The 25,577-nt window shown below is 44.1% G+C and overlaps 1 protein-coding gene across 1 annotated transcript in view; it reads right to left on the bottom strand.

The window, feature by feature from the left end:
• The window catches only part of CTBP2 (C-terminal binding protein 2), an 80,256-nt gene extending 57,333 nt beyond the window's left edge, over positions 1-22,923 (bottom strand). The window contains exons 1-3 of the mRNA XM_009325865.1: positions 22,855-22,923; positions 20,129-20,307; positions 10,451-10,610 (exon numbers count right to left, since the gene is read on the bottom strand). Of these exons, the coding sequence (XP_009324140.1) occupies positions 10,451-10,508 (58 nt within the window). The 5' untranslated portion in view covers positions 10,509-10,610; positions 20,129-20,307; positions 22,855-22,923. The remainder of the gene's footprint in view (positions 1-10,450; positions 10,611-20,128; positions 20,308-22,854) is intronic.
• Between the last annotated feature and the right edge of the window lie 2,654 nt (positions 22,924-25,577).

The following is a 25,577-nucleotide window of genomic DNA, read 5'->3' as shown; positions in this document are numbered from 1 at the left end:
ATTTAGAAGACGTGTAGATGAGGCGCTTAGGGACACGGTTTAGTGGGCATGGTGGTGTTGGGTTGACGGTTGGACTCGAATGATCTTAGAGGTCTTTTCCAACCTTAATGATTCTATGATTTTATGATTCTGTGACCCCGAGGCCAAAGCTGCCAGCCTCACATCCCTTGCTTAGGTTCATTTGCTGATTCAGTCAAATACCTGTTATCATTAACAGGTAGCAACACTATTTTCTCTCAAAAATGAGTGTCAGTCTAGAACTCTAGGGTATTTTGTGAACTGAAGCTGCTTTTTAGTAAGTTTTGAGGTGCTAGATGGCAGCAGAGTGTTTTTTTTAAAATATTAAAAAGACAATCTAAATAAATAAATAATAAATGTAGCTAATGGGCTATATAAAAGTGTCATTAAGAAATGATCAATGTTTAATTTTAAGGCAACAAAAATGCAGAACCAACTCCAGGAAACTTGCTCTTTGAAGAAAGTGCTCAGATATAAAAGACATAATGAACACCTTCACTGTTTTGGCACTTCTATCCATTACATCTGTTTGTGGATACCAAAAAGTATAAAAGAAAAGTTGTGTAACGTGTTTCTCTGCAGCTTTATTTTAGTATAGCCAGATGTCCTACTCCTGTCAAAATATTTAATAGCAAATATTCAGTAGAATCAGAATCAAACCTAAAAGTCTGGTCCAGATCCAAAGGCCATCACTCCTTGAAAGATTCTAACTTAGGAGTTAGATACGAGTTTTTTCTGGCATTTTGAAGAAAAATCCATCCCGTTCTCATCTGTCCCCAAGGACCGATCATTTCCCATCACATACTTGGAAGAGGTAAAGCAGCCAGCTTCCACCCCCTGGATGCTGGAGGCGGCTTCTGCAGCACTCCCAAACTCCAGAGCTCGGGAATAGGCAACAGGGCTGCCCCGAGGCCGCTGCTCCAACAACCCCTTAACGCAGCTTCTTGCTGCATATTCTGGGGATATTATAATTTTTCTGAGTAATCTTTAAATGCAGGGGAGGACTTAGAGTAAGGAGAAAAAACCCAGATATGATGACAACATGGTAATCCATAAACCAGTTAATTTAAATGGGAAATGTGGTAAGGATGAAAATTAAGTTGATGGTATTGAAGTCATCAGCTGTAATTGTTTCTTAATTAATGACATGAAGTTATAAAGCGTGTTACATGGAGCCTTGTCTTAAGGCTGGGGAAAATGGAAAATACAAGGCAGAATTAAGAGTTAGACATGTATTAAGTTACCATAAATGTGGGCTTAAACGCAAGGAGAACACAATAGAAGTATTTTTTCCTATTTCTTTGCATATAGCACTCAAGTCTCAGGGAAAGGGGAGCTCTCCTTCTTGCAATAGCTTGAGTCACATATCTATTACAAAAAAGTTTCATACCAAATTAATGAAATTTTTGTCTGTAACCTTATCTAAATGTGTCTTACTCTTTACCGGATGCCTGGGGGACTTTGTCAGGCTGGCTTCATATCTGGCTCAAGTCCTACATCTTGTCATGCATATCCCCCTATGGCACGTCACAGGAGATAGACAGCATATAAGTGAATGCATAGAAAAAACATCTACACAGAACTGGAAGACTACTTGAGCAGCCTATGCCTCCATGCTGTAAGGACAACAGCATACCTGTAGATATGAGCTACACAGTGCCTCTCTCACAAAGCAGATGTCCACTTACATATATAGAGAGTTCTTGATTCAGCACAGGAAAAGGTTTGAGAATCACGGAATAAGGTCAATAAGCTTCAATAATGCCTGTGAACCCACTGAGGTTGCTTGAACTTTCTTCATCCATAGGATTCTGTCCAATTTTTAAAAAATCTTAATATTTTAACAAAACTTATTAATAACAAGTAATTCCCAAACCCGCTATGCCTCTATCAGTGAACAGGTAACTAAGAGCACTGCTGGATGTCATACTTTTCATTGCCCCCATTGGTAAAACGAGGTGTAATCCAGCTTTCGTATGAATTTGAAGTGATTTTTCTGAAACATCCATAAAGGCCAAAGAACTTCATATGGACTCTCAGAAGAGCAAAACAGACAGATCTGGAGCAGCCAGACAGATCTTCAGTTAGCATAAATCAGCACAGGGTGCAATGGCAGAGGATCTCACAAGCTAACTCTGCCTTTTCTCTAGGCAAAATGTGGTAAGCAACCCTTCCTTAAAAGCCTGATAGTTTATGTATGTGCTTTGAGGTGGAAACGTAAAAAAAAGATGTATAAAAAGCTTTATTGTGGGGGGGAAATCCTTGTACTGTGTTTTATATTCATGGAACAAAGAAACTGAAACCCACGAGAAAAAAAAAAAGGTCTATATTTATTCTAAATAAGTCACTTTTACTCAGGACAAGCAGTTTCTTCCACAGTTGATATCATCTTTAACTCATTGTTTCTCATCAAATGATTAGTGGTGATAAGAATTTCCTGAGATAATAAGATTCTATTTCTAAGCAGAAAAAATAAGTATTATCAGATGCTACCTAGCATTCAAATTTGCAAGAATGGAAGAAAATTCCTCCACCCAAATATCAAACGTACTCATTTTGGCCACTGTTACGTTATACAAAGGAGCAGGAATTGGAGGCAGCCACTTTCCAGAGTTGCCCAGTCACTCCCGAGACCCTCAGACATACAATGGACTGAGAGAGAAATGCTGACCATTGAAACAATTAATTTTCTGGCATTACAAGTACCACAATGTCTTATAACTGATTATTTCCTACACAATACCATGTCAACAAAACACTAAGGCCTGGAAAACGAGAGGACGCCAGAATTCAGGTTGCTTGTAAAACTTTCATTTTGACTGCCTTGTAGTTTTTAAGCACATTTTCCTATCTGCTTCCACGAGCAAGGTTCCTCTATTTTTTTAGCGTGAATGGACTGTAGTTGTTGAATGAGAACCTATTCCGTATTCTGCTGTTAGTGGTGTGTGAGCCCAGACTTCAAGGACACAGTGTTCAAATACTGCTGAAAAGCCAGAACCATTACAATTCTTCAGGGGCACTTTTACTGAGGGTTGGTTGGTTGGTTGGTTTTTTAACAGTAAGATTTTAATGATAAGGAAGTGCACCACAAGCAATAATTGACAGTGTGAATATTAAGTCCACTTTTATGGATGAGAAACTGAAATAAAGAGCAGGTAAAAAGCACCCCTGCCATAGATCCAGGTTTGTAGTTACCAGAGTACCTAGCATTACATAGAATATCTATTCAAATATTACTGGATATGGTTTGCATTGACTTCCATCACAGGTGGAAGTGTGGAATACAGAATTTCTGTCCACCCTTGAAACGACTTAACCAGCCTCATGCAGTCATGGCCGAGATGATAACTTTGTTGATGATGAAACCATCCTTTCCTTCCCCAAATTTCCAGCCTCATTTCATAGACCCCTTCCCACCTCTGCAAAAAAATGAGCCAGCTTTAGGCTCCCACCAGTGCTACCACACTTCTCCCACCTCCTCTGCTCCCCACTCCACTCACATCGTGCTCCCCAGCACCCTCCCCACATCCTGCTGGATATTCAGCAAGAAACCCAGACCACTAACCCAGCAGAAAATTCTCTGGATTTTTGGTTGTTGGGTTGTTTGTGGATGGTTCAGCAACTGCAGCTGTGAGAGTTCCCCAACTCAGTAATTCAGAGCGATGACCAGACACATGCATGGATGTGCAGCACTAGGGCCACGATGTCTCACGACTGCTGCAGGACGCGTGGATTTTGCTCCAAGCAGCAGCTGCTGACATCACCTCCCTTTCAGATCATTATGTACTTTGTTTTAACCATCAGGTGCTCTATGCTGTGAACTCTTCAGAGCAGACACCCTCCTTAATGAGGGCTTGGTCAAAATCCAGCAAAGAGTAGACACCACTGCAAACAAACACATAACGAGCAATCAACCAAACTGGCTGCTGGAGGAACAAAGGTGTTTCCTAGTTCATCTTGAGTTTCCTGCTTCAGCCTGAAAATGCAAGTACGTCGTTCAAGTGCTCCTGTTCCTTTTTCTCTGAATGGCCACCAAATCGATGGGGAAATATGAGAATGGAGAGAAAATCACCATCCCAACTGGCCGGTGTATCATGGGAAGGTGCTTATTCAAGCTTTTCAAGACTATAGCATGAAAGGACTCAGACCTATCCAAGAGCCATCAGTATCCACGACAGTGCCCTACTCCCACTGATAAAGGAGGGGATGTGGAGGGTCAACGCCACGCATAGACACTATAGTGACTGGAAGGTAAATACTAGAGGAATTCCTAAAGGAAATATGAATTATGGGTAGTACCAGAGAAGCCTCATCCAAAGAGGACACTAGGGTGCCACTCTGAATATAAGTCAGTAAGTCAAAAAGCCAAGAGACTCATGCATTAAGCACTGAAAAGTATTATGTGACTGTGCTGGCATTTATCGGCCATTAGACATATCAAAGGACCTGAAAGAAAACAAAGAATATGAATGGCTTGTTTGGCACTGCAAACAGTTCTGCTATGTAGCAAAGTACAGACGGCTTTGGTGGCACAAACTGACGTGTAAGGACATGATTTCCTACTGGATAATGACAAATCCTGAAGCAAAAACTCTTATCAGAAAATGTCTGGGCTCATTCGGCCATGCAATTATTTTTTCTCTTTGCTTCTTGTTCATCTCAGGGCTGCCACTTTCAGGGCGTGTGTTGAAAGCTTAACTGCTTCATAAATGTCAGTGCAAACTTTAACCTATAAAGCCAGGCATTAAAATTTCATGGCACTGGTGTTGAAGGCAGCAGGGTAGTGCAGTTGCAATGGTATGGAGCAGAGACAGCACATGGGATCATCAGAGAGGAATTCAGTGGGGTTGGGAAACCCCTTTTTTTACACACTGCCATCCTGTATCATGGATGTGCCACCACTACTGCCATGTCCCCATTAAGTTTCTACATTTCATGAGGAAATGACAACACAACCTTGCACGCTGACACAGCAGCTTCTCCTCTGGCTTCCCAGCCAGGCTGTTCCCAAAAACACTGCCAGCAACTGCGGGGGGCTGGTCCTCACTCCCTGTCTAGCTCCCAGTATTATTTAATTTTTTTTTAACCATATTCACAGAAGCACAGGATAAAGAACAGATGAGCAAGCAGCAGGCTGGGCAGCAGAAGTGATGCTTCAAGTTATTTCCTTGCATGGGAATGCCTCATGTAAGCACCGGAGTCCTGCGGGAATGATGGATGCCATGCACCAGGAATGCTGCGGTCTTCTGAGCTTGGGGTTTCTTGGAGGCACTGCTGAACACCTTGTTCTGCCACAAGTAGCACAGAAAAAATTACAGCTAATATCTCTCTGTTGTTGTTTCCTAAATGAAAGGCAGGTGAGCTTCTGCCCTGAGGGTTATTGCTGCTGATGGTTTGAAATTGCTGCTGTGAGAGTCGCACACTGCAACAAGCCACCTTGACTAGCACACTGCGCAGCCAGAGACACAACTGTCTGCGGCCAGATTCTGCAGCTGAACCTTCCCTTCAGCAAAACAGCAAGGAAAACAGCGTATCAGCAATATTGCACATCTTGCCTACATTCTGTCATCTTAGCAGGGCCTGCCACAGTTTCTCCTCAACCTGGAGCTTCACTCACTTTCCGCTGGCCAGAGGGAGGCAGAGGAGGCTGGGAGCATTGAGGAAGAACAGGAGGAAACTGCCAGGCTTGCAAGACAAGGAGAAGTAACACACATACCTATAGGATCATGCAATTGGAGACCGCCATAACAAATTAAAATCAGGGCAGTCATGAAGGATAGAAGGGTAACCTTATTTCTTGCAGCACTTAAGTTTGAGGGCCAGTTGTCTGAGCTCCTACTGTCACCTTCCTCAGGCAGGCTCTGTCCTGCCTCCTTGCTCCGATTTACTCTGTGCTCATCTTCACCTAACCCTGCTGCTCCCCCTTTGCATGCCTGAGCTCTGGCAGAGGTCCCCGCCTCGCACCCGCCACCCCTGTGCCCGGAGGAGTGTTACAGAGCACATGACACAACTGTCAGCTGTGTTAGCTGTGCTCACTTCATTTCTTTCAAAGGCTGAGAAATTGTCCCAAATTTGGGAACAATAACAGGCACACTCCTGACACCACAGCAACTCTGCTGCAAAATTCAGACCCTTTTTATCCGAAACAGCAGGCGGGTACCGTGGCTGCAGGACCATGGCTCTCTTTGTTTCAAACACAGCAAAACCAACACCCATCTCCCACTCAGCCATGGCTCCACAATTGTTGCTGGAACTTTTTTTTCTTTTTAATTCACCCTGAGGTAAAAATGCATCATGGAATGGAAAACTTCAGCTCAAACAAATTTAAAATGTGGGAAAATTACAAGCTAATGGGAACAGGATCTCAACTAGGGGGTGCTGGACAAGTCTAACCAAACACAGCACCGGCAGCTCCACCTCTAAAGCATATTTTGACCCGCTACGTAATTAGACACAACTCCACAAACAGGAATTATGTAAACCACCCTGCATATATTATTTTCAATAGCCCCAGCCATTGACTGGATACATCTTTCCACCCACATGGATCCAGTTACAGAATCAGCACCCAAACTCTCTGGGACAACCAGAAAAGAAAGAAATGGGTAAGCCAAGATCACTGCGAGCACACTCCAACTTAGCTTCATTCAGATGGGCATCACAAACTCGCTTAATTCTTAACAGACTGCTCTAAATGTCTTTATAAAATGTCTTTATCCCCTCAAGTCTGCACCCTTTATCCCACCCTTATTCTTCTACAGAGCAAAATCCGTTACCTGGTGCAAACAGCTCACTTCTTCAAAACAGCCTGCTTAGAGGAAAAAGTAACACTGTCATACAAAGATGTCTGTCCTGGTTTCGGCAGGGGTAGAGTTAATTTCCTTCCTAGTAGCTGGTACAGTGCTGTGTTTTGGATTTAGGATGGGAACAAAATTGATAAGGCACCGATGTTTTAGTTGTTGCTAGGTAGTGCTTACACTAGTCAAGGACTTTTCAGTTTCTCGTGCTCTACCAACTGAGAAGGCTGGAGGTGCACAAGAAGCTGGGAGGGGGCACAGCCAGGACAGCTGACCCAAACTGGCCAAATGGGATATTCCATACCATGGGACGTCATGCTCAGTATATAAAGCTGGGGGAAGAAGAAGGAAGGGGGGGGACGTTTGGAGTGATGGCGTTTGTCTTCCCAAGTAACCGTTACGCATGATGGAGCCCTGCTTTCCTGGGGATGGCTGAACACCTGCCTGCCAATGGGAAGTAGTGAATGAATTCCTTGTTTTGCTTTGCTTGCGTGCGCGGCTTTTGCTTTACCTATTAAACTGTCTTTATCTCAACACACGAGTTTTCTCACTTTTACTCTTCCAATTCTCTCCCCCATCCCACTGCGGGGGGGGAGTGAGCGAGCGGCTGCGTGGTGCTCAGTTGCCGGCTGAGGTTAAACCATGACAATGTCATAACTATATATTAAAAAAAACAGAGGAACTGGTCAAGCTGAGTAATGCAATGAGACTGAACTACTTCTCTTCCTGGAAGACTCATAAACCTGCCCATAAAGGCTATGAAACGGTGTTTTCAAAGATACCAACCCCTTGTATGGCTTGGATTATTTTTCCACGCCAGATGCACACTTAACAGAGTAATACAAACACTGCAGCTTCTTAATATGCTCTTTTAACACTGCGGCACTTTGTAAGCTATTTTCCTCAACATGTGACTAGTTATGTTTTTAGTAAGCCCATATGAAGAAGAATTCTTCAGTGGCAGTTCGTACAGTACAATGAAGAATTGAAGCATTAAGTATTATTGTTTGGCAGTATGGATAGTGACTACAACACGAAGCCCGAGGATATTTCACCTCCAGACCTGCCACCATCCTGCTGTGTGGAATAAAGTCTGTTCCTAGCAAACTCTCCTAGGGTTTGTGTTGTGAATAGTAAAATGGATGGTACAGTATACACAACTTCATAAAAAGCACAGAAATCCACCTACGTACTACAAAACATTTAGCTTTTCATCAGGTAAATATAGCTTTGTATCCCATCCACTTTTTGAAAGAGAAAAGCTGCACAAGTGCTTCCACAGAACAGGAACTCGTTAAAAGCAACTTCTTTGGACCACGTTGCACTTGGCTTGATGGAGCCGTAGAGGTTCTTCTCACTGAACACCACCATTCTGTTAGCAAAGACTCCTCTCATCAGTCTGCTGTAGTAGTTCCCTAACTTCTCATCATCTTTCTCCGATTATTCCATATACCTCTCAAGACAAAACCAAGAGAAATGCTCATTTTTTTTCAAAGTGTGTTTTCACAGCAGCTGGAATGGCCCCTCTTCAGTGCTTTACTATGCTATAATCCAAATTTAGGAGCCTGTAATAAAAAATATCCGTCAGAGATGCCAGTATAGTATACCGCTGGCCTACAAGTCTATTATTTTGGAAAATCCTAAGCTTTTTGCATTTTTCAAGGTAATTTTTACAATGTTGCTTACACTCAGTCCTAATCTGTTGCTTATAAATACCACACAGCAGTGTCTTACAACAGTGAATCCCATCATTTCAATCAAATCACAAAACAAGTGGCAAATGACAAAGTATACTTAAAAAAGTTATGTCTTCTGCACATTTACAGATTAGAAAAGAATATCTTTTGACCAAGAAAGAAGAAAAAAGCTCATATATCAGAGGAAAATAATCTAAACTTCAATCACATCTAAAGCTCCGTTAGCAGGTTTGTCGTATGATCCTTTTGAATTTCTTGTACACTCAGCAGCTAGATCTGATAGTAAACATCAAACCGGGAAGGCAGCTTTTGAAAATCCAGACTCAGCTGGTACAGCTCTTTTAAGTCAAGTTCAAAGTAAATGTTGAAGATGAGATAGTGTACTACACCTGAGTGTTTATGACATTCAATAGGAGAAATATGCAGCTCCACACTGCAGTGTACCCTGGATACTCCTTCCTAACTCTCATCTTCTCTGCTTTGCCTCCCCCCTCCGAAATTAACAGAGCAAAATTAATAGAGCTAAGTAACTCATGACAAGTTTAAAGCAACAGCAAGGGAGTTTTACTTTGATGTGCTAAAGTAAGCAATATATAACACACAAAAATCAAGGCAAAACCCACCCTGTCCTGCTGATCAACATTTTACTCTCACTAGAAACTCCAAAAAGCCCCACACTTTTTGCTCAAATGGACACAGTACAACTCCCTGGTGAGCTCTGCGCTTTCATCCACGAGCAAAACCTATTTCACCTCATTGGCATTCAAGTAATACTGCAAATTGTTACCCTGCAGGCCACTATCCATCTCCTTAAGAGCAGATAAACACTGGAAGTCTTTAAGAGATACGACACAAGATATTCTTCCTAAAATAACACTCTGTTCTGCTTTTGCTGCTGATGGTAAAACTTTCACGAGTGTCGCTGGCATAAGAGAATTTTTGGAGTGTACACCAAAAAAGTCAGAGCTTGTTTGCCATCACTTGATTTGTATCATAAGCAACTTACACTATGTGAGCTACAATAAGAAAATGTTACCTACAGACTTTTTCTGCTGGAAAACTAAATAAACAGAAGGTAAAAGTCACCTGTGCTGTGACACTGTAACATACTATTAATAAAGAACGATTTTCAGCAAATCTGCCCTATCACCACACACCGATGAAAGAAAAGCCATTCTAACAATTCTCCCAAAACCCTAAGAAATGCTCCAACAACGACCTATAAATTTTCCATATGATGATAGTCTATATTATGGGAGATTACCCACTTTCATGCCCCCTGAGTGAAGAATCAACTCTGAGACAGCCAAATTGCTGCCTTTCTCCGAGAAGCAAGCCAAAGCCTGAACCGGGAAAGGATGGGAGCGGCTGCATGGAAATGGAGGATGCTGAGCTTTAGCCATATGCCTTGCACAGCACTCTCCCTGCCCTGCAGCCAGCCCGAGGGCAGCAGTGGTAGGGGCTCATGTCCGAAGTCTTGGACACTGGAACTGGCACTGCTTGGAGCCGGAAGGGAGGGAAGAGTTGCAGCACCAGCCTGTGTGTCCCAGTGCCTTCTCCAGCCAGAGGAGACCTCCAGAAAGCAGCACATTAACAGAGCACAACCCTTTTCTGAAGACAGTATAAATTTAAGCTATGTTTAAAATTGGGACTGACTAGATCACTTCAGTAGAAATTAGGATAAAAGGAAAAGTCCTGGTAATTAAACACAAATCCTGTTCACAGGACAACAGATGACTTTCAAATGAGTAACCGGTATATCCCTTGCCAATGTTTCAACATTGGTATGACTGTATTTTGAGCCTACACTGAGGACAAGGGATCTAGTCCTGGATCTGGATGTCTTTATGTCCAAGTGCTGTAAAAAACAAGGAAAAATTACATATTCTACCGTAACCATCTGTCAGCTTTTATAGAAAAACTGAAGCATACTCTTACCTTCACAAATTCTGTCCAGTCGCTGCCGCTTGACTTTGTGTTTATCCACAAGTGCCATTCTTGACAGTATTTTGTAACTTTCTGATTCAAAAAGCAAAGCAGTCCCCCAGGAGCTTAGGAAAATTCACAGGAATCGGCGTGCATACCGCCACTGTCGATCCTGCAGAGAAACGAAAGGATTCATTAGGATTTCCAGCACATGAGGTGAGACCTGCCCGTCCCCAGCAGCAGAGCAGGTTTCTAGAAGGACAGCTGCGAGTTTAGTGCTTCCAACCCCAGCGTCCCACCGGTCACACATTTTATACTGCAAATCAAGCTTACAGCCCCTTTATCTTCCCTGTGAACAGAAAAAACAGCATTGTACACAAGAGCTGCCGAAGCGCTGTATGGCCTTCCCAGTTTTATTTCCGTCTTAAAAATCTATTTCTAGCAGATAAAATTCATTAAGCTATTTTGTAGGCTCACAGACACTGAAAGATTATTAGAGAGTATATAAAAAAGGGAAAGTAGCTTTTGCTCTTCCAGTACTTTCACACACATACACACACACAAACCACTTCCATGTCTTATTTAAGCCTTGCCCTGTAAAAGCCATCAGTGGACCTTGAATTTGCAACTAGACCTTGATACATATTCCAGCTGTCACTGTAGCCTGTCTTTACCTTCATACTTGAAGGGCTAACATTAAACTTTGGGTGCCAGAGCTGTCATTTCTAGCATGCACACTTTTAAGTGCCGATGAAATAAAGCAATCCTAAAGCGGTATGTGTGGCTGATTTATAAGAAATGCTCTACAAAAGGACAACAGCTGCAGGCTTTTCTGCATTTTGGCGACACAGAGGAAGACCCTAAATGGACCCTCTCAGGTCTGATGCTTTTGTTCCTACAGAGAGCCAAAGGTTCGTTTAATCCCTGAACACTCCGACCTGAGCTCAGGCTACAGACCCTGAACGTGCCATTGTGGCACTTTTACCCAACAGCTTCGTTGTAAAATCCAGGTATGAGCTTTTCAAAGCAAGTTCCACAACAGTATTCATGAATCCAGACATACAAAAAAGAGACCTCATGCTGACAACTGAATTCAAACAATTCAACACTACACGCACTAATTTTTTACTGAGTTATGCTATACTACCAGTGATTCAATATCCTCCTTTATATTTTAAGGTGAAGACAAATGACCCTGATACAAGCTACAAAACCTCCAGGGACGCATCCTGCGCAAGAGGCTTCTGCCCCCCCCAAGCCATCCACCACCCTTTTAAGCCTACTTAAAGGTGCCAAAAGAGCAGAATTAGTGGAAAGCTGTGATTTCCAGAAACAAAGCAAAACACCACCACATTTTTTGAGGTCTTGCAAGGAGAGAAGGGGAAGAGGGAGACAGGCACGAGCGTGAGCACAGCAAGAAATCCTCTCCTGAGTGGCCATCTGTATCACACTGCAAAGTCTCAACCACTCTGCATACAAAGTACTAGAAAGGGTTAAAAAATAAATATATTCTGAAGAGCCAGTAATAATCACAAACTCAGTACCACTTGGTCAAATTCACCCCCAAACAACAAAAACAGCTCCTCTGTGGCCGGTGAATTTTCACACTTCATTATCTGCAAACAAAATTTTCACGACAAACTAAAAAACCGATGGGTGCACATAATATAGGACACACGAGCAGAAGACATCGCGAACCAGGAAAATCCAGGCTGATGTCCAAAAGTTGACCTTGGGCGACATCTGTAACCTCAACTGCTGCTTCCCCTTCTGTAGAGCAGCGATAGCAACACTTAACCCATCCTCTCGAAACACTTCAGGTTCTTCATATTCACATAGTCCGGCCAGGCGTTTCTACCTTGCATTTTATTCCTCCGCAACAGCGTATGGCTCTCCTAAAAACACGCCTGTGAAGCAATAACTTCCCAGAAAACACAGTTAACAAACGCAATAGGCGAGGCTGAGCATGCGAGGGGTAAAGGCTCTAACAAAGCCGCTGCATACCGAGATGACAATTTCATGGAGATTATTGTTATTATTATAAATGCTTATCAATTATGCATCACATTGATAGTTAATTTATAAAAGGAAAAGGGTTGTGTTGGTACAACTGAATTCTGACTAAGGGAAGATAGGCGATTTCCTGGTAGTTAATGGCCAATTTCCCAGCAGCGCAACTGCAGCATAGTCTCTGAGATTTATAGCAATAATTAATTGATTTTTTTTAAACATAGGGATGCTAAAGAGCACGATTCCTACTCACATTAATAATTAATGCAACATTCTAAAAGAAGCCAAAAACTTCCATTCCAGAGGCAGAAGCTTGCTACAGTCAAAATATTTCTTACAACAAAAATTAAACTGTTAGCGTAGCTAAAGCCAGAGTAGCTAACAGCATTTCCATGATCAGCATTTAAAAGTATACACATGATTTTTTACCTCTATTACATCCCACTCCACTTTCAGGGAGAAGTACCAGGTTATAAAAAAGTCATGTCAGGAGAGAAAAAGTTAGCATTTTGTTCTGAAAATGCTCAAATGGTTCATTATGTTGGGACTGCAACTCTTTTCCCCTTTTTTTCCCAATCAAAATCAATATGCAAAGTGTATTTAATTTCGACAGAGTGCATTTTCTGATGGATGAATGCTTCCATTAAAGTTCTTTTCTCCTGCCATCTCAACTCCCTGCATTACTCCCTGGAGAAAAACTTTCTACAAAAGAAACTAATAACAATCAAAGAAATTACTGCTCATATTATCAGAATCCTGCACAGCTTAATGTAATGAACTCCTTCCTAATGATGTTAACTATTCCATCTTTGTTTGACAGGTGTCCATAATGATATCAACCAGCAATAAAAGCCCAACTCAGAAGACTTATTAAAAATGTGGCAGAAGCTGCCGAGCAGGATTTGGCAGGGATGGATAAAATGGAGAAAAGCAGATGCGCGGGGCACAGAAACAAGTGGATGCTCCCCAGCCTTCGTATGAAGCTGTAATTAAGAAAGCAGTTCTTCCATTTGTGGGATGGAGGACGCAATTAGTTGCGCACCCAACTTCAATCTATCCTCAATGATTTCTACATCCAACACAATCTCAAAACAATTGCAAGGCTAAATGTCCCCCACAATAAAATAAATACAATCAGGCTAGGCAGAACAAAAATCATGGTCAGCAATTAAAATACAAGAAAACCTCATTGTATAAGGAAATTTGAGAGAGAGAGGCGCACGCACGAAAATTTTACTTCATCTTCAGCAAGATTAGGAAACAAGTGAAGTGATTTGCATACAGTAATTGCATGGCCATGTTAGCCTCCAACAGTGTCTTTCAAAATGTAAATTTTCTTGAAAACCCTTGGACACGATGATAGCCCAGTAGTTATTTATTTAAAGAAGGAACATATTTAAATGCAATGTTTTAGGAAAAAAACAATCCTGACGTAACACATTTAAATAGCTTCTTAATACTGCCCGTTAAATACCACAATCCATGAGCCAGAAAATGAGAGCAGAGAAAGCTGTATTAGGGCTTATTTTTCCTGCTTTCAATGGAAAACAAAGCAAAGGTGATTTTCCAAAATAAAATGCACCGTTAGACAAAAAGAAGAGAAAGGTGACTTCACAAAGAATGTGTTGTCTTCTAAGCTCTCTCTCCGCTAGCACTGTTTTATCATCTTTTCACAGCACACATAGGTGTGCTGTGAAACACAGTGCCAGGAACAGGGGCACCATCTATTTTAGAGCATCCATGGCAGGCATCACCATCAAACCACAGCGGCACCCAGCAGGTGACTAAGAGCCACCGCTCTGTACAAAACCGTGTCTCACACATTCCCTCTCTGTGCACAGCCCTGGGAAAGTGGAATGGTGTTCCCTACCCCCCATTTTGTGACGAGCCGAAGCTGATGCAAGCACACAGCCCCACTGCAGCACCGCAGGCTTTGGTAAGCATCGTGCAACCGCCCCTGTGAGTCCTGCCCAAAATGCAGCTCATCGGCTAGGATGCAATAAAACTGAGATTGCTGCCTTTTGAGGTGTGAATGAACAAGTGGTACGAACGCACCACTTCTCCCAATGAATACACGGTCGTAGGTTAAGTGGGACTCCTCTTTAACTTCGAATACAAGCATCTTTCTAAACAAAAAAAGCATGCACACACTCCCAGACCCTTAGTGGAGTCAGAAACCTGTTGCTCACAATTTCCGACTACATTTTCTACCCTCTATGAAATATGGCATCAACAAAATGGAGATTCCCTACTACAGAAAACTCCTAGCTCCACAAACTGCAAAAGCTTCCATTTCCAAACAGCAAAGGAAAATTTTTGTCCTTCCTCACATCTAAACCGGGTTTCCACATGTACAACTCCTTACTTAAACAGGGGAAAATCCAGTCCAAATGTTTTGATCGATACCGTTGGACATTTCCTAGGCTCTCAGGAAAGGACAGGTTCCCGGAAAAGGTTTTATACTTGTGATTACTGCAGGACATCAGTCCTCTCAGCTGGAAGCAGACCAGGATAACCAAGCGGTTCATAATCGTGAAGTTAGTATCTGCCAATGCCAAGGGCAAGTCTCCCTGCAGCCTCCTTTGTGTTAAGGTCCAGTTTTCCAAAACTTGGTCGCACTTGAATTGAGATTTCAATGCAAGAACATCCCTCAGAGCTGTGAACTGTTTAAGCTTTGCGTTAGCATCACCGTGTGTTAACTATTCTGAACTAGCTGGCCATTTCCATGGCTGACCATTTCAGACGTCAGCAGCTGCCGTGGGGAGGGCAGGAGGGGCTGAGAAGCGGAGTTCAGCGCAAGAAAGGAAATGCGGAGAAAAGAAAGGAGGAGACACACAGAGATAATGACAGGGGAGGGAAGCGGACAAAGGAGACAGCACAATGCAGAAGGAACACTTTGCGAACACTGTGTCATCCTTCCTCCCTACACTGGCGGCACATCCTTAAGTGGGATGCCCAGCTCAGCCCCCATCATCTTCTCCTCTCTCTAAAGCCCTGGCATGACCGCAGGGGAGGAGGGAAGCGCATGGAAGGGAAGGGACAGACAACACGATCCTTCTTGAGATCCCTTTTTTGGATGTTTTCTTTTAAACAACAATAAAACAACATGGGGAACTCGCAGTGTCAAGACACCATTAAGTCCGATAGCCCAGCAGGAACCAAAAATGGATTAAACATTTATATGGGTAGTGAGAACATAGATGTTCATTAGCCAAAAAAAAAAAAAAAAGGGTGGTGTCGTTTTTTTTTTAAATGCCTGAGGGATGTAAACCCTCACACTTGGGAAGAGGAATCACAGAGTTTCTGTGTGGCCAATGTTTGGACTTCTCCTGCTCCATTAAATGCTCTCAGCCATTGCATGGGAAATAGCATGCTGGGGAACAAAAAAAATGATTTTTCCTAATTTCTGGAAGAACTACCTTGGCTGTTAATCAAACCTCAGTGCCAGGCTCCCAACAGCCTGCAACCCTACCATGGACCCTCAGCACCCTCAAGACAGTGAGGACAGGACTCTTGCTACAAAACCGTTGTTAATTAGGTTTAATGCTTTTACTAGTTATTAGTATGACTTCACTGCCGCAGAGCATTCAGCGGTGTTTTGCATTAAGACCTCTCCATGGGAAGGACTGGACGACGGCGCAGGTGGCAATAAGCGCTTTTTGTCTAGGTGACTCACTTGTTTTCTGCCCAGAAACTTAACAACCTAAGTCCTGCCCCTCCACTGCCTACCTGGTGCCTTCCCCTGAAAACTGCTGGGGAAAGTGAACTCACTGGGTGCTGCAGCCTGGCAGAGAAAGCAGTAATGCAGCAGGTTAAATGTGCTTCACGGAGAGCCAGTACTCCCACGTTAGCACCTGCTGATGGCAAATAAAGAGCTCTTCTATTCTTCACTCTACAGAAATGGAGAGTAACATGCTGTAGGAGTCTTGTGCTGAAGAACTGGTAACAATTTTGAGGAACTTGCTATTATATGAGTGAACAAAATGTACCATAACAGCATATGAGCCTGCACATCTGTTGCTAAATTAAACACGCTACATAATGATGCAGACCACATCTTAAAACATTATGCAACAAGACACAGACTGTGCTAAAATAATAAGGCTTCAAAGATGACATAGAGGGCCTGATCCTGCATTCCTTTCAGTCCTTGAAAGTCACTGTGAGTATCCCTCATCAATTCTACTCCATCAAAGCTACTTGTTGACTCGGTAAAAGAAGAATCACAATTTTATATATATATATGCCCTTCAAAGGAAAAAAAGACATATGGGTTTGTAGTATTTTCCTTCCTCTCTATGCATAAAGCATGAGAGAGGTTTTTGTTTGGATCTGTATTTTTTTTTAAAGTTTCTTTAAGAATCGCATTTCAGGTTACAAACTGTGCTCCAGACCGGGTTCTCGGTAGCCAGAAAGATGTTATGAAGACCTACCGAAATGACAATATTCAAGTTGCCACAATAGCCATGGTACAAAAGAGAGGGGAGTGAGATACCTATTTTATTTTTCAACTTTTCTTTTCCAATTTTACTTTCCAACATTAGTCACTAGTTCTCGGCTTTGAGAAAAGAAGATCCGGGCATGGTCCCTTGTCAGGTAGTAACAGCCCTCCACAGACCCTCTGTGAGTTTTCAAGTAAAACTAGGAAATACCAGAACTGGCACTCCTTTCATTCCTAAAGCTAAAATACAAACAAGCAACCCAAACAGACAGCAAGAAAATTGCTTTAAAGAAAATAACTGTCATCTCTCTTTCTGGCATCAGAAGTGAAGCCAGTTGATGCTCTGCTTACCCTGCACCGACAGCCTTCAGGGGCCTGGTGGTGGGCAAAACAATAACCAGGAGCTGAACCCAAATTATCCACTTAGCTTTGAGAGTGCCTAATCCATCTGCTAATTAATCATGGGCCTCCTTCAGCCTCTCTTATCTTGTTTTTCTAAGTATCTGACACTGATAACGTGCACGCTGATATTGCTACAGCACGTAACTGGCTGGGAAACTACCCTTAACTTTTCAAATAAAACAAGAGGAAATGATATATAAATAATCTTACAGTCTCCAAAGGTCCCTGCCATACTGAAAAATAAAATCTCATTCTACATTTTGCCAGAGTTCTTTACATTACTTGTTACTAATTTTCACTAATCGCAAAGACTAATGCTGGAGCGAGGTGAACCTTGGCTGTTTGCACATCTGGATAACAAAAGCTCTCCTCTACTTAGGCTGTTATTTGCTCCTGTACCAAAATCAGCACAACCAAATTAGAAACCCCGAGAAAAATGACTATTTGCTGGTTTGTCGGATGAGCTATGCAGTTACTTGGCCATTAGAGGGCATTTTATACTGCAGAGTGAAGTGCCAGCACGCAGCTTGCGAACAGCATCACTAATGCCCATATGGAGCTGCTGGAGAACAGTTTCTGACTACTCTTATTTAGTAATTGCCACTTTTCAACATTTCCATACGCTGTATATAGGTGAGCAAGCAAGAGCAAGGACAAGAGGAAAATAAGATGAAATAGCTATGAAAAAAAGTCCTGGTTAAATAAACACTTTGGTGCGCAGCTATTGTTGCTTCCAAGGTTTGCTTTTGTTCAGTTCACTTCTTCCCTGCCACTAACTCCAACACAGCAACCTTCATCCTTTTTACTCTCACAAACAGCAGTTTATGTTTTAAGTTTTGAAAACGATTAACCGAGAAAAACTGTAAATTGTGCCACGGCACCACTACCTGTCTCCGGAGCTAGACGGGAGAGCTCATCTGTCTCCGGAGCTGGACAAAGGCAAATCCAGCTTCCTCACTGCCAAGAGGTAGGACATGGCCACTTACCTTCAGATGTCTCCTTCTAGTTACTACTATACTGCTAAACGTGAACTTTAAACCGTTTTCAGCTTCTGCTGGCTAGGAAACCACAAAAAGCCACCCACTTCCCTGCTTCGGTGGTTTTCCTCTCTCCATCTAAATACAAATCAAATTAGGAAAGAGACAGATATCTCGCTATACATCTCCAAATATACGTATGTTTGTAATCAGGGTGGCCAAACTTCCTGAGTACGAGCTGCATACCAAAATCTTCATGTGGTTGGGAGCCACATCCTCCCAACCTCCGTGTCCCCCGCCCGCCACACATGCACCCCGCGCCCCCCTGTAAAGCCTCGCGTTTCTCCCGTCCCCCTGACTCTGTGCTGCCGATCTGCCAAGCCCACTTCCCTCGCTGGTCTCCGACCAAAAGTACAGGGCTGGCAGAGGCAGTGGCCACATTTTGCAGCGCACTACAGCAGCACCCAGCGCTCCTGCCTTGCAGGATTTGATTAAACATCTGTACGTAATATATACTGCCACAATACTCACAACTTACTCCTGAATTCCTCCTTAACAGAAAGTTCAAAACAGCAAGCGCAGCAATAGCAAGACTACCAAAAGGACCCTGGATATCAACGCTTTCCTTCAGGTGCCCATGCTAGAAGACCAATGCTAAAACCAAGACCACCTGTCTTTGTAACTCTTGCAAGTCCTTGGCTCTGTATCACTCCTAAATAAAAGAAATAATAAAAGAAGCAACTAGATGACTGCATCCTCACAAGCAAACACATGGTATACTCAGGGAGTACAGTGCTTCCTTATTCTGCGCCATCTCTGCCTGGCAGTCTGTCTGCGAAGGCACCCCACTCCTGCAGCAGCTCCCACCTCGTATCCTGAGTTGTAAGCAGGTGCTGCTGCATCAGTGGGTTGACGTAAGACGAGAACATGATGGCACCCTCATCCCTGCCAGTACAGCCCACCTACAGACCTACAGGACGTACAACTGAAGTGGCTCCAAGTCTGGAATACTGACCTTCACTTGTAATTTCTTAATTCTTCCATAATCAGGATCAGACAATTAAATCTTACATGAAGACCCGCGTGGCTCTTCACAGCAGCGACACAGGACTTTCTCCTTGGGCCCTGCCCCACAGTGACCAAACACTACTGCAGGACAATGGCTATGTATCGTGGAAGGTACCTTGGTGGCCTCAGCCCAGTTCCTTAGGGGACGCATGCCCACATCCCAGGGCACAGCGGTGCACACCAGCCCACACCTTCATGCCTCAGTTGAGGGCCAGAGGAGGAACCGTAAGCACTGCCTGGCAGGAGACTCCACCATTCACTCAGGATGGACCTAGCTCACCTGAAGAGCAGAGGTGAAGCCCCTCATGCCCCAGCTGCACCATGGTCCAATGGATCAGGAGACTCAGCCCCCCACTAGCACACCAAACTCCCCCATATGGCACAAACTCCCTGTGTTTCTCGTTATATCACAGATATCTCAAGCTTTTTTTCTGTCAGATCTCGCAGAGCCTGTCCTGGGAGCTCTGCCTGGACTGGGAACAGTGAAAGGAGCAGTGACACTCTTCTACCTCCAGGAAATCTTTGGAGTTATAATTTGCCCTTATCTTAGTGCTTATATTTACAAGCCACTCTTACATAAAAAGTCCTCATCTGCATTGACTTACTTAGCAACATGAAATAAAATAGCCTGAAGCTATTCATGTTGCTTAACGTACTTTTTTTTTATGTAGATGATGCTCTGTGTAAAGGAATATTCAAAGGGGAAAACTGTGTTTTGTTTGTAACACTTATTACTATCACCGAAGAAAATATGTTCTAACAAGTCTCCGAAGGGGGAAACACATGTAATACCTTTAACAGCTCAGCTAATTCATCTTTTGCTGCCCGACTGCTGGCGAAATCTCAAATGGAAAGTCTCAAAATGGAAATGTGGAAAACCCTGTTTCTTGTAGTCCAAGATCTGTTCCCACTATACAACCTCTTTCCATCGGAGTGAGTCCTGTTTGTTTTCAGCACATAGCAGCTTTACTCTACAAAAAAAAAGAGTTCAAGAGTTCAAGGCTACGTCTCCATTCAGGCGTACACCCACAATGCAAACCAGCCTCTCCGTCCTGTGCTGAAGGCATTCCTCTCCCCACCACCTACCTACAAAAGAGCCTTGTCTGAGGGAAATGAGAAATGAAGGAAGGAGCAGGATGCTAAGAACCGTGGAGAGAAGGAGAGTCCAGATGGGTGTTGGGGCATCAAGGACCAAGGAGAGCTTGGATCAAGAAACGGGTCAGGGATGAGGATAGAGGGTGGCTTTTGGAGTAAGCAAGGGTCTGGGGAGCCCTGACAGACCATCCTGCCCTTGGGGCTCCCCTCATGCAAAACTCATGCTCCAGACAACACCAAGCCCCATGGAGTCAGGCGTAAGTGCAGTCAGGATGGAAATGTGTGAGTGGTCCCATGAAATCCCACAGGAAAGAGCTCAGAGGGACGCGGGGCAGCTCTGGGACGGCTCACCTGAGAAACACTGCCTCCTCCCCGCTCCTCCCATCCCTTCATCCCTGTCTCTCCCTCTGCATCTCGCCTTTGCTGCTCTTCCAGCATCGCTTATGCGGTTTAATTTCCAGAGGAGTGAAAGGAGAGGGAAGGAGGGAGCCAAGTGAGCGGAGAGAGATTTAGGTAACAGTAATAAATAAGATGAAATAATTCTCCCGCCACTAACCTTTAGCGGTAAGTCAGAGTATCCTCTGCAACCACCACAGGTTTGCATAATCTACACATCTTTCTTATAAGCCTTGCCAGCTTGCTGCAGCAAGGCTATTTTGGGATTTAACAACACTCAGGTTATTGACCTAAATTTATACAGGCTCATCTGGAGCCATAACGGTCCATTGTGTGCTGAGGCCTGCTCGGGACGCCTTAATACACAGATTATTGATGCAATGAACTGTGACGGCTCCTATAGAGCTGTTATGGTTTATTGTAGCAACACCTACTCGGGGTCCCTTTAATGCGCAGATCGGTGACACAATAGACAGAAACGGCCACTACTTGGGGATGCATTATCCCACGGATCACTGACATGACGGACCGCAATGGCTCCAGCCTCCTGCCTTAATGTAGCAAGCAGGCAAACACGCTGAAACCCCAGGTTCCCAAATCCTGGGGAGCTGCGGGTGGATGGCTGAGAGGTGAGGGGCCCGGCAGTGCAGGGAAGCTGCCCCCCTACCCACCCAAACCGTCCGGCTCCGAGAGGTGACATTTGCAGAAAGCAGTTTGCTACTGAAAATAAGGATTTATAATGAAAGCCCTGGCGGGACCAAAGTTTTAGCAAGAACAGCCACAGGCCTGCATTATAGATCAAGGCTAAAATCCTGTATGAGAAATACATGGAAATTAGCCAGAAAAAATCAGGGTTCAATTTTCAGCATAGAAAAAGGAAAGGAAAACATTTCATGTTCCAAAAGAACACGAAGAAAGCAAGCGCAAAAGTGCACAAATATCTACATTTCTCCCTTCTTTTCCTCTTGAAGAACAAAAATAATCTTAAGAGGCTGAAAGCTAAGCACAGTTTAAAGAAAGTCCCTTGTGTAGGGAGACCTCAGGCTGAGAAAAGGAAAATTAAAACATTAACACTAACCAAGTATTCGCAGCCTCCTCACAAACAGCAGCAAACAGTACAAAAAGCTGCAGCTGGCTTTCCACTATCGCGTGCATCTTCCCCACTATTTACCAGGAGCTTTTTTTAACATTGGTGACACTTCACATTCAAAACTGCAGTTAAAAATAACTGTTGGTCCTCCCATTTTAACCCTGCAAATTCCCTCTCCTCCTGTCCACCTCCCCACATGCCTGCTGGTCTCTGTCCCGCTCCTCCTGCCCCGCCATCAGCTGTGGGGTGATGGAGGGCTGAGGGGGGCGGCTGCCTGGCCACAAGCCTGGAGTCCCCACTGGTGCCCCAGGACCTCACCCGACCCTGGGAGCATCCCTCTCTCATTTCTTCCCAAAGCTGGTAGCAGGCTTTATTTGCAAGAATAAAGGCAATGGGTCTGTTCCGTATCTTGATTTCCCTTCCCACCTACTTTTGCAGATGACATGAGTCTAATGCTTTAAAAAAACGCACCCAATACGAATGTTTTCTCTATGGCCTTAAACCCGGCAATCAGCAGCTCAACTGGGAGTGTAGAGAAAGAAATTCCTGTGTTATCCTGTAGCTACTTAAATGCTGAACCTTCAAAACCTCCTCGGGAAATAGGCCTGGTGCATGGCTGCCACTACTACAAGGAGCCCTGTACAAGAGAGACTCGAAAATCAATATCCTTCACCCAACTTATCAAATTTACCGAGGACATTTATACAGTATAATTAAATAGAAAAGAGATACAAATACAGAAGAGTATTTGCACGGCACTGCATAGCAATTGCATTATCTCTGGAACAGAGGGCACTTTGACAAAAAGGAGGGAAAACACCATATATCAACCAAAGAAGCCACAAGGAGCATGGGGAAGGTCTCTGCTCTCAATGCTCACAGGGAATGTTTAACACTTAAGTAAAGACAGACGCAGAATATACATCAGCATGTATACCTAAGGCATTTCTGCAGGTCCTGTTCAGTCAGCCAAAACGATGCCATCAGAATTACGCCGGTGATGAATATGGTCCAAAACACTCAGTCGCCTCTCAGACTTGTGTAGGGTCTCCCAACACATGTTGGGGCACTTACCCTTCGCTGGTGTGGAAGCAAAGCAGACACTATTATGTTGCTTTTCAGCATATGAATGTACCAAGTAAAATTGATTTTGCCCAGTAATCCACTTGGTAAGTCAGTGATGTTTTCCACAACCAGCAGCCGTCTCTGCAGACTCACAAGATAAAATCTTCTATGCAAGGTTAAACCCGGGAAAGGCTGACTGCCAGCGCAGGGCAAACTAAAACACCGCGGAAAAGGCAAACTAGATTATCTGGCTATTTGTTAAACAATTCTTCTCACAAGGGTTGTGTTACAAGTGTGCTTTGTGAATGCTCCTTGCTTTCAGGTAGAGCCAAAGAAGCTGGCTCCTTGCTGAAAGTCCCTACAAGCAGCACACTGTTGTAGATGCGACATCTCTCTTGCCATGTTGATCTCAAAATTCAGAATAGCTCAGCACGGTGCTGGACACACGCTCAGTTCTGGGTGCTGGTGAGTGAAAGCCAGACATGTTTGCAAAAGGCGCCCAACTACAGGCTTTCTTCCACTTCATACTCATGGGGAAGAGTGAGCATCAGGTTAAAGGCTTCTTTGTTGCCTCTCTCGTGTCTTGATTCGTTAATGTGAATCACAACTCCACTCTATTTTGAGCAGTCCTTTATTAAAAATGCCTGTGAGTAATTTTCTCTAAACTTGAAACTATAAAAATGGTAATGTTCGGGTAATACTCAGGAATTTTTTAGATTTTGCATACTTCTCTTTTTAATTGAACAGGAAAAGGAGGGTAACCTGACCCACAGAAAGAGCTTTTTTTCCCGTATTTGTCCTGCACAGACCCACTGCTCTGGATAGAAAACACAACTCATGGAGTATGGAAGAGTGACTCTCCAACCTGAATGCCACTAACCCAGGAACACAAGCTGTGCACCACACAGCGCAGCAAATCAACTAGCCCTCAAGCACCACAGCTGCACTTTTTCCATCCCAGACATGGATACACCTCGCCCTGTTGATGCCACCAGATGAGACACTACTACTGCAATGCCAACTTTGGAAAAAGGCTCTTCACCAACATGCCAAGGTCTCAAATGAATTCACGGCATGCACACCAGCCTGCCTCCACATTTCTCTCCTCCATTACCTCACTCCAGAGCTTGTTCCCATGGTCTCCATGCAGGACTGGCAGAAGAAAGCAGGCACTGGCCAGAAGAGCCAGCAGAGAAACTTCAGCTGTCTCCTGGATGAACTAGGCAGTAATCTCTGAACTAGAGAATAATCTCTGATATTCTTAGACACACAAGTCATGCTCAGACTTGCATGTCCGTTGGCCCAAAGCAAATTAAAAGACGGCAGGAATGAGGAAGCTTTATTGCTCATTCCCACCACATTTACTTCCCAAACTGCTTCAGTTCCTTCACAGATCCCACCCAGCACCATCCGCAGCAGCAGATCTAGAGATGCAGCAGGGAAGACCACATGGCAAAAACGCAACAGCCAGGTGATATCCTGGTGATATCTGCTCAAGCAGAGCAGCCTGGGATGGAGCTGAGATCATTTTGACACCGTTGAGCAGGACCAAGACCCATGGGGCAGCAGAGGAGGAGGCACCAGCAGGTGCCAGGATGGCTCCAGCTACGCAGGGAGTGCTGAAGGGAAACCACACTGGTGGTTTCCTCAGCTCCAACCTCAGCTCCGGCACTGCCACCCTTTTACTGTTTGAGCTTGGAGGTGACCCCAAGACCCCTTTCATTCTGCTCAACCACCACAAACAGGGATAATAAGGGCGATGGACTTACTGCTCCAGCTGTGGGGTTGCAAGTCCAACCTGTGTGAGGACTGCTAGGGAAAATATTATAAAGGGAAACTCATTTCCCCCGGGCTGCCTGATAGAGCCCATCAGAGGAAACATCTGCCATCCTTCGCAGAGGACAAAAATGAGGAGGAAGTGGTTGGTCCATCCAGAGAAAAGAAAGTCACATACATTAAAGGCATGTGGATCCTGACCAAAGCAGGAGACCCACTTCTGCAGGCGGGTCTCAGCAAAACAGTTTAAAAAAGCAGTTTTATAGACTGCCGAGTATGAAAACGGCAGCAGCCCACTTGATGAGGTCAGGGACTGAAGTGGCCTACGGTACTTGTAAGAGAAAACATCTTATTGGTTAGGCCACCACTCCTCGAAAGAGAACCACACATGGCTTAACTTAGCAGTGTTCACGAAACAACGAAAGCCCCGCGGCAGCCGTCCCACTGGCTGCCCACCTTCAAGGCCCCTCGGTGCACCCAGGAACCCCCCAAGCGATCCTCAGGAGAGGGCTGAGGGTGGCCTTCCCCTCACAGGGCCACCACAGGCAGTCCCCCAGGGAGCCTCCCGCCGGCTCCCTCCCTCCTCACAGGCCACCACCCCGCACGCTTCAGGGGGCGGAAAAAAATCCTTCGTGCCGCCTCAGGAACAAGCCGCTAAAATAAATCCGTCAACATAAAGGCGAAAAAACAAGAAGTTTCTTCTGAAAAACAGGAAGCGTTAGGTACATAACAGCTTAAAATAGCGCCTGCTTGATTTGTTGACAAAATGTGGGTCCCAAGGGGTTGTGCCTTTTTTTTTTTTTTTTTTTTTTTTTTGTG

This window comes from Pygoscelis adeliae, unplaced genomic scaffold, assembly GCF_000699105.1.
Source record: "Pygoscelis adeliae isolate BGI_AS28 unplaced genomic scaffold, ASM69910v1 Scaffold4, whole genome shotgun sequence".
Classification (NCBI taxonomy): Eukaryota; Metazoa; Chordata; class Aves; order Sphenisciformes; family Spheniscidae; genus Pygoscelis; species Pygoscelis adeliae.
Note: the sequence above shows the minus strand (reverse complement) of the source record. Positions and strands in the feature narration are given on the sequence as shown.